The 14,823-nt window shown below is 43.9% G+C and overlaps 1 protein-coding gene across 3 annotated transcripts; it reads right to left on the bottom strand.

Moving 5' to 3' along the window:
- Positions 1 to 366: 366 nt before the first annotated feature.
- On the bottom strand, positions 367 to 13,452 carry LOC135166527 (runt-related transcription factor 1-like). 3 transcript variants are annotated; one of them, XM_064128836.1, is made up of 6 exons: positions 10,483 to 13,452; positions 10,161 to 10,391; positions 6,797 to 6,922; positions 3,381 to 3,560; positions 1,491 to 1,778; positions 367 to 1,401 (listed from the first exon to the last, which is right to left on the bottom strand). In XM_064128836.1, the coding sequence occupies exons 1-6, from the start codon at positions 10,787 to 10,789 to the stop codon at positions 1,064 to 1,066; spliced, it is 1,470 nt and encodes a 489-aa protein (XP_063984906.1). In that variant the 5' UTR covers positions 10,790 to 13,452; the 3' UTR covers positions 367 to 1,063. The 3 variants fall into 3 exon arrangements, with proteins under 3 accessions (XP_063984906.1, XP_063984905.1, XP_063984907.1); XM_064128835.1 differs by having other exon boundaries at positions 3,381 to 3,575; positions 6,809 to 6,922; XM_064128837.1 differs by having other exon boundaries at positions 6,809 to 6,922.
- Between the last annotated feature and the right edge of the window lie 1,371 nt (positions 13,453 to 14,823).

Below are 14,823 nucleotides of genomic sequence, written 5' to 3'. Positions count from 1 at the left end.
CGAGTGTGAGTAGTAGTAGCACACGCGTTTAATTAAATTTTCTGGTGAAATTTGCATACACCTCTGGTCTGGATCCACCCTATGAAGACCCTCCCCCCACAGATTGTTTTCCCCCCTAGTGAACGCCAGTACTTGGAGAATCCTTTGTCGAGATTCACGCCCGTTATTTCGTGTTACATCCAAGAAGGATAGAACGTTTGAAACATGTCCGAGGGAAAGATGTGCACTGTTGGAAGAATGGACACGCTCATCTAATTAAGTAAATTCGTTATGCATTGGAGGGAAAATACATAATTGAGAGGAGAACAACAGGAGGACGAGTGAAAAGCCCTTTTTTTTTAAATACATTTTTTTATTTGACTCGATCAAAAACTACGACAACAATAGTCGGTAGATATGTATATGCGAAATTATTTATTCAATCGTCAGTGTAATTGTTTCGTAATTTTTTTCAAGACATTCACTTCGGTAGAATTCAGAAGCTAGTTGTCAGGCTTTTACATGCTTCACAGGAAAATTGTTAATTATGGCTATGAAAATTAATCAACAAAATTATCAATAAGACAATGATCGAATATTGCACGTGATCCAAATATTAAATAACACAAATATACTATGAAAACGTAAAATGTAAAATGCATTCTGCTTTTGTCGGTTTTCTTTTTGGTATCTGCTTCCCCGGATATTCTATATTTACAACTTCATTTTTTTATTTACATGCTTCAGTCTCACTCTCATGATTAAATCTCACTCTTCATACCTTGCTGAGTCTCATCCGCAAATACTCAGTTTATTGTTCGATAATGATATCGATGACGACCGGGGGACACAACCAATTAAATCAATGGTACCACTAAGATCGCCTCTGACTTTTTAAAGCGTTGAAATTCATCTCACGCCCTACGTATTACAAGGTTTAATGCCCAAGTGTTGTTTTTTTTTTAATCGACTTTGTTAGCCTCAAAGTTTATGAAATTTACATTGATGAGAGTCAGTTGATGCTCTCAAATTAAATAACACCGTAATTTCACAAGCACCAATGTTCACTCTATTTTATTAATTTTCAGTACGGCCTCCATACATTATTATCCGGTCTAACTTCCTCTTGTCTAACACTGCAACTCTCGGCGACGGCCGTTTGTTCGGGGCTCTCGGAATTTTGAAACTGATTTCCGTAGATCTGCGAGTATAGGATACTCGGTAGAACACCCGGTGTTGGAAAGTAATTGTAATTTTGACCGAAGCCCTCCTCGTGAACGGGACTATCAGTTGTGTTGGAATCGGTCGACAGAGATCTCGGTGATACGTAGTCTTGGTATCTTTGACTGGCTGTACCGGACATCAGAGAAGACAGGGGATCCAGGGGATCGGTTTGACCGGGGGTTGTTGTATCTGGAACCACTGAAAATCATTTCGGTCAAGAAGCGGATTGGATTCGACCTAGAAATTAAGTCATTGAGTTGATGATCAATGCAGTAATGATATCTTACATGAGGACACTGCTGAAAAAGCATCTTGTTGTGGTGCTCGACTGCTGTTACCCGACGAAGTAGTCCCGGCCGTGGAATCGGGGGCCGTTGGTGTATTCATTCCCGTTGAACTAGCGAAAGAAGCCAAGGTAGACGTTGGTGGTGGTGGTGGAGGTGGTGGTGGTGGTGGTGGTGGAAATGGTGCTTGAGCAGCGCAGGATGACAATGGGCCAGGCAAGTAACCAGCGTAACCCGCTGTACTGCCATAACCCCAGGAGTTGCCAGCTGTCAATCCAAACTGAGACATGTCTAGACATACAGAGAGATCATAACAGTGAATAGTGCCGTTGACATACGACAAATGGACAGGTACTCAAAGCTCTTTGTGATCTTGATGAGTATTTATCATGTGCGCTTCTGCTTTTTGGTCCTTCATATTGACAAGCTATTTTTGTGGCTAGCCCCAGGCTGGGAATGGATTTTACCAGCGCGTAAAAGGAAGGTCACAAGGCTGCTGGCGAAGGATGGGAGAGGTAGGGTAGTTGCACTGACTGGACATTTTGAAGGGTGAGAGACGAAGGGAATGAAAACGACGGGGGTGTTTGGGTAGCAGGGGTTTTAACGGAGCTGGGGGGAGTTACGAGATCAAAGGGTTGGATGTCCCCGCGCGTCGGCATTGCTACGGCCAACTCAAATAACCGAGGTTCGCCTCGATGAGCGCTACTGGCCCGTCCTGACTAGTCTAACCCTAAATACTGTAACCCAGCCTACTCTTTCCCCATTCACTCCAGCTGCAATACATTTATTGAGTATAATTATTCAATCGATAATTGAACGGAGAAAAAAATTTATCAATCGGCCAATCAGTCTGAAGACAATTGAAGAGCATAACTGGGAAATTCTCGATGACTTTCGCAATTCCATGACCGAACTTGACATTATTTTCGATAATATTCCGAGGTTATTCGTCGATGAGGAGAGCTTATTGGGGCTGGGATAAATTAAAAGGGAGTTGCAGCGGTTTTAATTCCAATCGATTAGTCGGGAGATACTGGAGCCCACGGAAAAGTCGACCGTCTGACGGATGGAATGAAAAAAATCAAATAAATAAACAAAGAAAAAACAGATAATTTCATGCTTGAACGTGGATGAGGGGAAAAAATTATATTAATAAGTGGAATATTCCTGAACACGTTGCGCACACAGTTCACTCTTTCTATCGGAGAATTTTTTCGTACAGAGGAAGAGGAATTATGTATGTGCAGGGCGAGGCATCGGGAGCCATCTCAGGAAATTCATTAAACGATGGAGCACAGTGGTGGGGAAACGAGCGTGTTTATATATGGCTCAACTCTGGAATTTTTTTCATTGCAAGCTCAGGCTTCTTTTTTTTTTATTCTGCAGTTGTTTCTGTATTTTTATTTATTTTTATTGTAGGTCTGAGAGCCGAACCCACAGAAATTCGCGTGCGAATTTGGTAGCGCGTGAGAGACTCCAAAGAGGGAAAGGGAGATGCAGAGGACGGGGGGAGGAGGATAGTCTGGCAAGCCCTTTAATATAATATTTAATCTAGCTTTGAACAGGCTTGCGGTTACAACCAGGGCCAAAAGCCTCTGGGTTGCTCAGCTGAGTTGCTCAGGATTTATACGACAAAAAGAGGAAGACGGAGGGAAATACAACGGAAGTTTGATGATAAATGCGATATCATTTGTCCTCATTTAATACTGGGTCGTGAGACAAAAATCTATATCAATGTTATAACTAAATTCATAAGTGAATTATTTTATAATAAATAATCGTAATACGTGTCACAACTCGAAATAAACTGATCTGAGTTCTGGAAGTGGCGGCATTAATTATGGGCTTTTCTTATAATTAAATACAGTAAATGAGATATTTTGATCTACTCACTCTGACAATTTCCGGGCATCGCGTGTCTAAATGACGACAGTGGATCCCTCGGTTGCAGTGGATTCGGCAGTGGTTGGAGTGGATTTGGTAGTGGTTGAAGTGAATCGACCAGAGGTGATGCAAAGAAGGGTGTTCCCCGCTGTGACGCAAAAGCGAATGCGTGAAACTGTTGTTGATGCCCTAGAAATGATAGCACTGCCATCAACCGTGCGCCTGTTCGTTGGACCCACTTAAGCCGATAGCCAATACACTCGAATAATCACACACACACACACTCCGCACATAAAGACTTCATTTTTTGCAATAATAACCTGACTCGCCCCGGCCAAATTCTTAGCTAAACTCTTTTAGAAATATCTCGAGATCTAACGGAGATACCGAAATTCTTGTCACTACCTTTATTGTAGATCTGACACCGCCCTACCGAAAAGATATCAACAAAAATTTTCCAATCTCGCTTAGATTCCGAGATATCGAGCGATAACTCATGAATAGTCAGCATCACCTTGAACCGTTGTACCGATTCACCCGTAAATCCCATCATAATTCAACTGAGCCCTTCGAATCTTCGCAGTTGGGCACAATTTTAATTGACACTCGTCGGAGTATCCCTCAGGGGAGGGTTAGAAAGCCATTGAGTGAGAGTAGATCGTCGATACATTTTATTTCCGCGCTTCGTTCACCCCCCCGATGTCGGCAACCCAATTAAAGACGTCCCAGCAGGCGCCCGACGAGAGTCAGAGCTGTACCGATGTCCACTGAGTCCACCCTCGTGTCGATTTTGTTCTGAAGTGAGACAGAGACAATACGATGACCCTAGTGAACCACCCACCTCCACCGAAATTCACTACATTCTGACAGCACCAGTACCGAGAGCCGTTGAAGGCCTTGGATGCCGATTTTGAAAGCCCAGTGCTATGAGTACACCATCACCTCGACGAGGGAGAAATTTCAACTCGTGTGAGAAGCCACTGGAGAAGTTCCCGGTGATGAGAGGAGAATCGGGGGATGGAAGGGAGTGGAGGATCCACTAGGACTCCCCAACGTTCTCGATAATCCAATCGAAGCCCTAATTCTAACTGCCCTACCCCAAAATTCCCGCTAGTTTGCTGAATAGGTACGCTTCAACAGAGAGACACACAATGGCCCGACGTACGGAATACTGACGCGAGAAACGTCGGCTGATGGCTAACGAGATACAGTTTAACGACGATGACGATTGAGGTGGAGGACCTCCGTTGATCCGGAAGTAAATGTGTTTGAGAAACAGCAATATGTGATATTCTTGATGCTACGACTGATATATAACGTCAAATATTTGCACAGTTTGAGTTCATCTCATGAACAAAAACTTTGATCAACGTGATTGCAATTTATAAGAGACTTGAGAGAGTTTCATCAATATTTCTCAACTTGCAAAGCTCCCTCGCAGCGACTCTGAAAGCCAACTTCATGAGTTGTCTATCGATTTTATCGAGAATCCCTTAACAAACCTGGTGTGGCGATAGCCCCGGGGAATTAGACCAGCTGTCAATGACAGATTCCTCATTTTCTTGGACAGGGCTGTGTGCTAGTGTTGGATAACTTGTTGTCTCATGTCTCGTTCCAAATTTTTCCTTCGCTGCATGAAAAGCACTTCTCCGAAGAAGTGTTGTTAATAGGGCGATGGTACATGAATTTTCGAAGGGATTTGAAATGCTTCTCAATCAATTTCCTCGGACTGCAGGGCACGGCGGTTGCTTTCCCCCGGTGAAAGGAGTGAGACTAGCTCGGATAGAGAAAGAACAGCGAAGAGGAAATGGCCACTAGGACCGAGGGTTGAATGTGTAATGAATTGCTTGTTTAATTAATTACAACCCTTTCCAGCACTGGTGAGGGGTTGGCCTTCGGAGGCTGAGTCCCCGGGCCAAGACTCATTTATCCTCGTGTCAAACCGCGTCCACGTAAGCACCACCCGCAAGTCTCCGGAGAGGTTTACAGAACTTCCTTGTCAAATGGAAACATTATTATTTCTGGGAAACGACATTTATCCTGGTGGGCCTGTATGGATTTCAGCTGCCATCAATTCGCCACATTCATATCGTCACTGACGATGAAGTGACGGAGACAGACGACCACCCGGAGGAATTTATTGTATACAACTACTGCAGCTTTCTGTTTATTCTGAACGCCTGCAACATGACGACCATCAAAGGGACTATTTTGAGGCTCGATAGGTCTTGTCGTAAATGTATGAGACAATTCCAAGTCAAGACAGCAGTCGTTCTGGTGATGGAGTCCTAGATCATGGGTGGTCGGGAGTCGTGAATTCTTTGACATTTTTTTGCAGAAAAGAACAACCAAAATTCAATTCTTAATGAATATTTAAGGGTATTTTACCCGCACCTTCGAGCGAATCCCAATAAATCTACGCGGAACGAAATTTTGGATGAACATTAGATCTCTAGAGGGTTGAACATGGAAAGAAATGACAATCAACCACTTTCAGGTCAAGTTGTGTTGGGAATATTAGACTTGAGAGGGTAATTTTTGTGATGAAACTAACTTTCATCCCTCCCTGGACATGTAATTTTTCCCTGAAATTTTTTTCTGCGCCGTCGACTCGAGTCTAAATGCCTCCATGCACACCCCATGATCCATAGATAGACTTTATTACAGGTTTCGCATAATACATGCGCGAAGAGGCCTTCGAAGTGCTGGTGATAATTCAAGGGTACTAAGTTTCGTACAAACTAGACAGCGCGTTAACCTCCCTCTTCCTGTAAGGTCTTGCACAGTGGCAACTAGGAACGACAACCACTAGGCGAGAATAACCAACTCCTTGGGGGTAATTGTATGTCCCAAAGGGTCCATGAGACATACGAGACTGGTGGAGTTGAGTATGGCCGCTAAAGGCAGCCTAAGTTTGGTAAGGCGGTCGCTAACAACGTGCCATATCCAAGGTGGCTGCTCCACCACCCGCAGTCCTTTATCAGCGTTATGCTCTCAACTACCACCTTTCAACGACCTACTGTACTCAAGTTATAAATAAGGGCAATTCGGAGAACAGAAACTTGGGCAGTTTGGGATAGGGGGGTACACCACACGAGATCTTTCAAAAGTTTAACGTTGTCATTACAGCATTCATGAACTTTGGATATTCAATATCTGAGTGATAGTGTTGGATTTGTTTTGCGGGAGGGGGGGGGTGAGATTACATGCAGAGAAATTTTTCAATTAATGTAATGAACACTCATGAGACACAAAAATCAGAATATTATTTACCTCTAGCGTCGGTGGTGCCCAAGTCGGACATTCAAATAGATAAAATCACAATCACACATTTTGGGAGAGGTACGATAATGAACCCTCTCACTGACTTCACCCCACTAACTTACAAATAAACGTTGACAAGTAGTAATGATAATAATGCTTACAGTGATACTCACTGGTCTTGGATCTCGGCTCTCGTGGCCCATCCACAGTGACTTTGATGGCCTTGGTGTACGTTGCCACTTGAGGGGGAGACGTGGAAACGGTTATCGTCAGGGTAAAGCTCTTTCCTGTTGACAAAATCGCCCGGTAAATAGCAGACCACCTCATGATAAAATTATCCATTACTTTTTTTTATACATTATAATTAAACGAGGTTAAAAAATGAGAACAGAACCAGGACTTCCATTAAACATTCTCTGGGTAAATATGCATTGTTGGGGGTTGGGGGGGAAGTTTACAAACCATGTTATCTGCTGGAACTCCCAGATAACTGAATTAAGTTGCAGTAATGTATCGAGTGGACACAGTATTCACCTATGAAATATACGTGTATGGTTGTGAAGCTCGACTATGCGTGAACAGAAGGGAAATATTTATGCGAAAAAAGCTCTCTTTGCTGGCCTAACTCCTGTGTCAATGAATTGACGAACAAATGAGAAAGGGAAAGGGAAATTCCAGTGAATCAGGGGGTAGAATGAAGCGATACCAAAATACACGCCACGGAGGGGAACCGCAATTTTATCTGTCCTGTACTTGAAAAAAAAAATCGCCCTCATTCACGGTTTTTTCCTCACGCTACGGCAATCAACGAGCGTGAAAACGAAACAATTTTTCTGGTAACAGAGGAGGGGGGGCGGATGTATGTGTTAATCCGAACGGATTAAATAGTTGGCATTAGAGATTATAGACAGACAGACTCCATTAGCGGGACGAAAAATCAGATAATTCGAAAAATAGCTCGTATTGACTGCTCGCAAGCTGGATTTCCCTACCAATAGTCTCTGCCAATATTCAGCGATCAATAATTCTCAGTCGAGCTTTACATTCGTCGAACGTCGGACAATTCATCGAGACTCTTATTGACTCCTCGAAAAAAATCAAGTGTCTGTTAAATAAAATCTTCAGGTTTTAGGCGAAATCATTTTGACTCCAAGAGATCTAGTCGAAAAATAATTTTTAAAGCTCGAATACATTGTAAGGGTGTCTCGTGCATCTGCGATGTAATACGATTATAACTCGGAAATGGCTCGAACTGAAAGTTTCGACTTTTGCTCACATGTTCCAACTATCACTGATTATATTTTACCCATACAGTATTCAAACCACACAATAGCTACAGCAGTCCCAACAAAATCGTTTCCAAGAGTTAAAGAACAAAAAAACGAATTCAGTGCTTCGGAGATTTCAATTTATTAGAAAAGCTCTCCCTAAATCCATGAAATTTTTCCCACCAACGAAGGCCCCTCTCATGACAATTCTTCGTCCATATTTTGACTCCGTGAAGCACAATTCCACTTTACATATCCCGCCATCGAGTCGAGGAGCGACCGGACGCACGTCAGGCACCCCGAGAAAGGAAGTTACAACAGGGGGAAAAAAATCAAAAAGAAATTAACACACCAGCTGGAGAGAAACGAAAGGCGAACGAGTGTGGGTTGAGTGAGAACCGATAGCGTATACAGTAGGCGTTTAAAAACGTCTATAGTCTGGGAAGGGTAGTGTAAAACATTAGAGGGGGTAGTTTTCTAATGGTTTTAGTGACTGGCACGAAGGGTGATACCCCCTGACATGTTGCGTACCTTGTACTCCCACACAGACTGATACTCCAACACATCGATGTACAACTGCGAGTGGAGGTGCAGTAGGAATGGATCGGTGAAGTGACGTGACTTGATAACCAGAAGAAAAAAAAAGGGTTGAGTGAGAGAGAGAGGACGAAATTGGACTTATTGGTGTAGCGTGACTGGTCCCTGATACCTCTAAAGGTAAGTTATCACGAGGAATGAGAAATTCGCGTGGCGAACCGCCCTGTGGCCACCCTTGACACTCGCCGATATACCGGACAGACTTCACGTTAAACTTCTCATCATCGACTTGACATTTTCCGTTTGTCTCACCCAAATCCACTCGTTCCCCGTTTTTTTACCATCTCAACTAGTCCGTGGAACGTGTTTATTCAGCCAGATTATCATGACATTCGTGATGTGAAGTAGATTGACGCAATGAAGAGAATTCACAAGGAGATATGTGGGGTTAGATGAAATGATCTGCTTCGTTAAAGGGCTTAGAGAGGGTTCGTGAAATTCAAAAGCCCTCCGGGCTAGATTTGGCATCATGATTGAGGAGGAATTATCGTGCAAATCTGAAGGTACGTGCTTGTCAGCTTATTATCAATATTGCAAAGTTATTATGTACTCAAAAGCTCCCCCACATGTGCTTCACTCCCCAAAATTCAACGGGAAGGGAAGGCACTGGCTTCTGTTTTTGTTTCTGTTTTGTTTTACCTCAATTGGGGGATGAGAGAGGATCAAGAAAACGTTGAAACACTAGGTGAATTTTCAAGAGAGTGGAGAAATAGATGGGGGAGAAAAGCAAGTGGCAGTAGTGGAAGTAGGAGATTCAGCGCGTCAGTCATTTGTCTGAGATTAGCTCTTCAATTGTTTTCGTGAACGGTCGTGGAATTAACATAAGCTTGGATGAAGGATGTAGTTTAGAGAAGATGTCTCTATAGAGTCTGGGATTCATGATTATTCCCCGAGTCCTTGCAGAATCGCTAATGCCCCCTCAACCTCCTATGAATTCCAAACGCTGAATTATCAGCTATTCCTCGGAGATTTAATATTTCAGTTGATTCAACTACAATGATGATGATCATCTACTTGACTGATAACGCTGTTTTGGCTTTGTTGTTAGTAACAAAGGTCCACCAACTTGAAAGGCATAACTGATCTAATAATGTTAATTAAAATCCCGAAACCTCAATTAATATCGTCCTGTCGGCGCTTGTTCCTTGGAAAGTTGAATCAGAAACCCCTCGGCAAAGCTGCGTGGAGAAGGGACTGAAGGATAATAGATAGAATGAAAGAGGATACGTTTGTGAGAAGTCGGTGGTGGCGCGGACAAATAAAAGCCATTACTCAACCCCTCCTGAGAAGATCCCCCACACCAGTGAAAGACATCCTCCTACACCCGCGAATACCTTCCCCGAAATCCTTTCCGAAACGACTTTCCTACAGTTTTTGGGTTTCGAAGGGAGACGCCGTGGTGAGGAAAAATAAGGGTCTGCCTTGAGACATCCATGACCTACCCTTACTACAAGATATTTCTTACTTCACACCCTCTTATACCCTACTTTCTACCCTCTTACTTCCTTTTACTCGCTTCTCACCTCTTCCTCGAGGGTGGAACGAGGCTCTCACTGTCAACTCAGTGACTACAACTTTCCTTGAATTTTGTGAATGAAACTTTTCGTCGTCTTTGCTTTCCCGGTCTAGTATGAATTCTTGAATGAATATTTGTACTCACCTCTGCCACTTCGTCCAACGAACCTCAGATCATTGAACTTAGCTACTTGATTCTTCATTAACGCCGTAGAATTTCTCAGTTCGGCGCAGCAATTTTCATCATTACCCGCTCTGACAGTCACTAATGTACCGTCACCAACTTCTCCCAGTGCTACCACTTTGAATGCTACTGGTAGGGTCTTGTTGGATCTCCAATGAGCGGGTAATACAGTGCAGACTAAGTGAGGAGATCCTGAGGGACAGAGAAAATCATTTGTCAAATGGTTTTTGTCCCCAGTCACAAGTTCCTACCATTGTTTCCAGATGACATTCATCACCATTACCTGTCTTGACAAGCTCGCCCGGATGCTCACTGACAAAATCACCCAGTGTTCTCTCCGTCAATATATCCGTTGTCATCTTGGTGTAGGCATCAGCTAGCGGTGATACCCCGGACTCGGGTGATGCCGCTGTCCCAGGAGCCGATGCACCAGTCAATTGCATTCTGCCACCTGTTCCGTTAGCCTCGACCGTTTCGTTTCCACTCGCTGTCGCTGAATCGGCGACTGTAGCCGTTCGTACGGTACCACTTGTTCCTGTTATTGCTCCACCACTACCACCAGGCCCATTACAACGGCCGAATATATCCATAGGCAATCAGAGCATCTGGTTAGAGGGGCCCACGGTGTCTCAAGTTCATTGTAATCATCGTTTCACGATCTTCCGACGGCTGATTGCTTTTCTTCCTTAACCACTCGATTCTGAATCAGATTTCAATCTATGGAAGTAATTTATTGACGATTTTGTTACGGACGTCCAGAACTTTGATCTTCATTGCGATTGACATTATCAACAATTGTTTAACGAACTGCAAATTAAAGTGTCCCCGTGTTATTGACGATACCATCAACAACCATCAGTGATAATCGTGTCCTTCAGCTTGAGTGAAGAAAAAAAAAACCAATTTCAATCAGTCAAGAACACCACTCAATTGCCAGTCTGGCACTCGTCGCGTGACGTCAACATTCATTCACTAATTTTAGCATACGTCATCTGGCTGGTGACACGCGGCTGTTGATATACAGCGAATGAAAGCTGAGCGGCGAATAAAAAGCAAGTGAGTACGACGAAAATAGGGGAAAAAAGTACCACGCGAGCAGTTGAAGGCTGGTGATGTGTTGGCAGAATGGAACAGAGGGGAAAGACCAAACGATATTGAATGCATGGGGGTGAGTGAGAGGGTTGGAGTGATGTTGCCGTGGTGGGAGTGGAAAAAAATAGGGGAAAAGAACGCGGGGGTGTACGATTCAAACCCCCCACACGGTCTACGCACGGAATACCGCGTGTCAAAGTGGCACGTGGTTAAGCTTTTTCGGTATGACCACGTTGTTGCGCGGATATTTATCGCAAGGGTTTGACTTTTGGGTCTGAATTTTGAGGGTTGATTGAGACTTACATCCTCGGCACAATTAACGTCATCGGAGATCGCTTGAAGATGACAATCCTCGTGATGATGATCAATATCGTGACGGGGAGTTGTTTACCGCTGTTAATTCCAACTTTTTCCAATGCGTCTGATACTGGAAGTCCTTTTCCACTGTTGCGACGGTTGAGACACTCACTGCTTAACTTCGCATTCAAATCTCTTTCTCGTATTTCGGATATTCTCATCTCCCTCGGGAATATTCCTTATCAAGGATCAGAGCTTCTTACCAGCCCTTTCCAGGGTCATCACCATCTGAATTATCGTCTGGATGATTACACCTACATTTCCCGAATATCAAGTCCCCGGAAACGAACTTTCAGTCACTATTTTCCTCATTAACAATTCACTGGTGGATTAGTTTATTATAATTCCCATTGACCGTCTGACCAACTCCAGGGTAAATCCCCTCTAGGGCATCTTTCTCCATATCACATCTCCCTTTATTTATCACTCGATCGCACTCTACATAACACGTAACAAATTCCTGGTGAATCCAATTCTAATCACAACACACAAATGCGAGTTCGTTTTTTTCAAATCTACGGATGTTGACGATCAATCGTCAGGGAAGATAATCTCAAGAATGAAAAGGTGGTAATGGTCGATGTAAATCGTCTTCCACTTGCCGGTTGTATCGTAGGGTATGCCCGATGGACCACTAACTATAATTTTGGGGCGGTACGTATGAGGCAACAGCCGTTGACGCACTGGTCCATGCCAACACACGCAGCATCCCCCTCCTAACCTATACCCATCTCTTCCATCCTCCTCCAACATCATCCTGTCTCAACCCCACCACCACCACAGAACCGCACGCTGCTTTCCACCACCCTTTCGACATCAGCCACCTGATTCTATCTCACTTCATTCAACGTTCTTTCCACTCCCTCTGTGCTTTCTATCTTTTACCACCTCACTTCAACCACACAGCTTCATCCACAGGCTTGGCCCCTGTGCCTCTCTTCGTTTAACCAATTGGTCACTTTATCCTCCTCACACGCTCATCAGCTCTTGTCGTTTTGTCTTTCGGCGGAACTCTTCTCGTTGGAATCATCCTCTCTCTCTCCCTCTCTCCCGTGTTGGATATCCTTGTTCCTCCTGTGGTGGGTCAGTTTGCATTCTGTCCTCCTTTATCAAGGCTATTGTTCACTGTCTCTTTTACTTTTCGTGTTCGTGTGCAGTCGTACTGGTTCAGCTTTTTGTCCTTGTTAACTGGACATACCCCCTTGTTCTACCCTTTTCCGGCCTTGTATACTCTCTTTATATTCAGACCTAACTCCTGCCTCGTTCTACCCTTCTGCGGGCGCGTGGCCCTTGGGATATTCTCGATTCTTCTCATTCGTTACAGCCATCTAGCAATTTATCGGAATATCATTTTTTCCCGGTTAGCCGTTGACTCCTGCACCCGGTGTTGCATAAAGCTCTGGGGGTTTTTCTGCAAGGACCTACGCTACGACAATATCTTTGTCAAGTCTTGATTGACCACTGAGACATCAGGAGATAAGTAATTGCAGAAATATTTAATCCTCTCATCACAGGAATTTATTCATCAAAATAGTTTCCAACAAACTATTTCCACTCAGTTATCTATCAAATTAAAAACCGATTGCAGGGAAAAATCTACCGAGAGACCAAACACAAACGGATAAAGTTTTTGCCCCCGATCGAGTGAAAATCCAATAAAGATACAAATATACATTGTCCAACGGTATAGCTTGGTGCGAGGGAAATCCGGCGTGACAAACAGCGAAACGCTGGAATCCTCCCGCGTATGTTCACCTACCGTTACTCTACCCATCGTCGTATTGACAAACGACCTAACGCTTCGTCCCCGCGTATGTGGACCCGTTTGTTTCCCCCTTCCTCTACACCCTGGCCCCCTTGTCTACCTAACCACCCAGCCACCTCCTACACCCAGCCCCCGGCTCCCCTCCCCAGGATTCGACGAGATTCGAATTATCTCTGTTGGAACCTTGTCAATGCAAATGCCGTACCTACATTCAATTACTGCTCGTCACGCTTCGATCAACGCACCATCCCCACTTCAGTAGGTAAACCCCTTCCTAATGAACATTGGATTTCTTAAAATTCGAGATGGTGGAGCTGCACTTGGGGAGGGATTCAGGGAATTTCCCTGAGTAATTCATATTTTATTGTGGCGTGGAAAAATTTCTAGTGAAGATTTCAAGGCGTCTGAACGGACAGGGACGTCTTCCCCTGAAGGTCTAGTTCCTCCACAATCATCAATTTTTTTTTAATCCTCGGACCGCTAAAAATTTTAGAAAAATTCACTGTAAATCTGGAGCCAGTTGATTATGAACAGAAATTTGTAAATTAAGGGATTTCTGTTTTCTTGTTGTTATTTACCAGAGCCCAAGGAAACAAAACTGTTTATCGAATCGTCGCACTATGACAATTTAATCGAGGTGCGAACGTATTCGCCACATGATGAACCTCTATCGCTGAATATCACACAACACAAAAATAAATATAGTCCTCCAGTGTTTTATTGCAACAAAATAATAAAATTGACTGTGTTGATTCGTAAAAAATCGGGGTCAAAATTTTCCAGTGACAAACGGTGGTGGCACAAGTAAAAAGACTAAAAAAAAATAACAACACCGGGTTTACCCGTACAATACCGTTAAAAGTGGCAACAATAATGTAGAGTGAAAGAGGCGCCAGTACAATTTTCATCCCCCTTCCCCTTTTACATCTCTTCCCTTTATTCTTCGTTCCTGCCGTATACGCGTCTTCCTTTAACTTTCATAATCCACTTGTAGCTCTATCTCAGTTCGGCCGTTGCTGGTTTTACGAACGAGTCGCGTTATAACCCTCCCACGAACTCGTTTTACCCCTTAGTTGTGGGTAAAGCCCGCCCTTCTACCTTCCACTTTGGTTACCAACTAAACTCCTCTGCCTCTCCGCCACCCACCATTTCATCCAACGTCCAATCCAAGGCACTGTATTTTCGCGGAGGGTTGAGGGGGGAGGAATTGTAGGGGCAGAGTAGCATCAGAGAGTAACGCAAGAGAACTGCTGAAACATGTGTAACACGCAGCCTTGATTACACACGGGTTTGTAAAAATTATTATTATCGCCACGTGATACTCCCGCTCTTTTTTTCCCGGCTTACCCTTTCGTTTTTTTTTTTAACGACCGAGGGGTGGCATAGGGGGAGGGAGAGGAATGCAGCGCC

The sequence above is a fragment of the Diachasmimorpha longicaudata genome, chromosome 10 (genome assembly GCF_034640455.1).
Source record: "Diachasmimorpha longicaudata isolate KC_UGA_2023 chromosome 10, iyDiaLong2, whole genome shotgun sequence".
NCBI lineage: Eukaryota > Metazoa > Arthropoda > Insecta > Hymenoptera > Braconidae > Diachasmimorpha > Diachasmimorpha longicaudata.
This window is presented reverse-complemented; position numbering and strand designations above follow the sequence as displayed.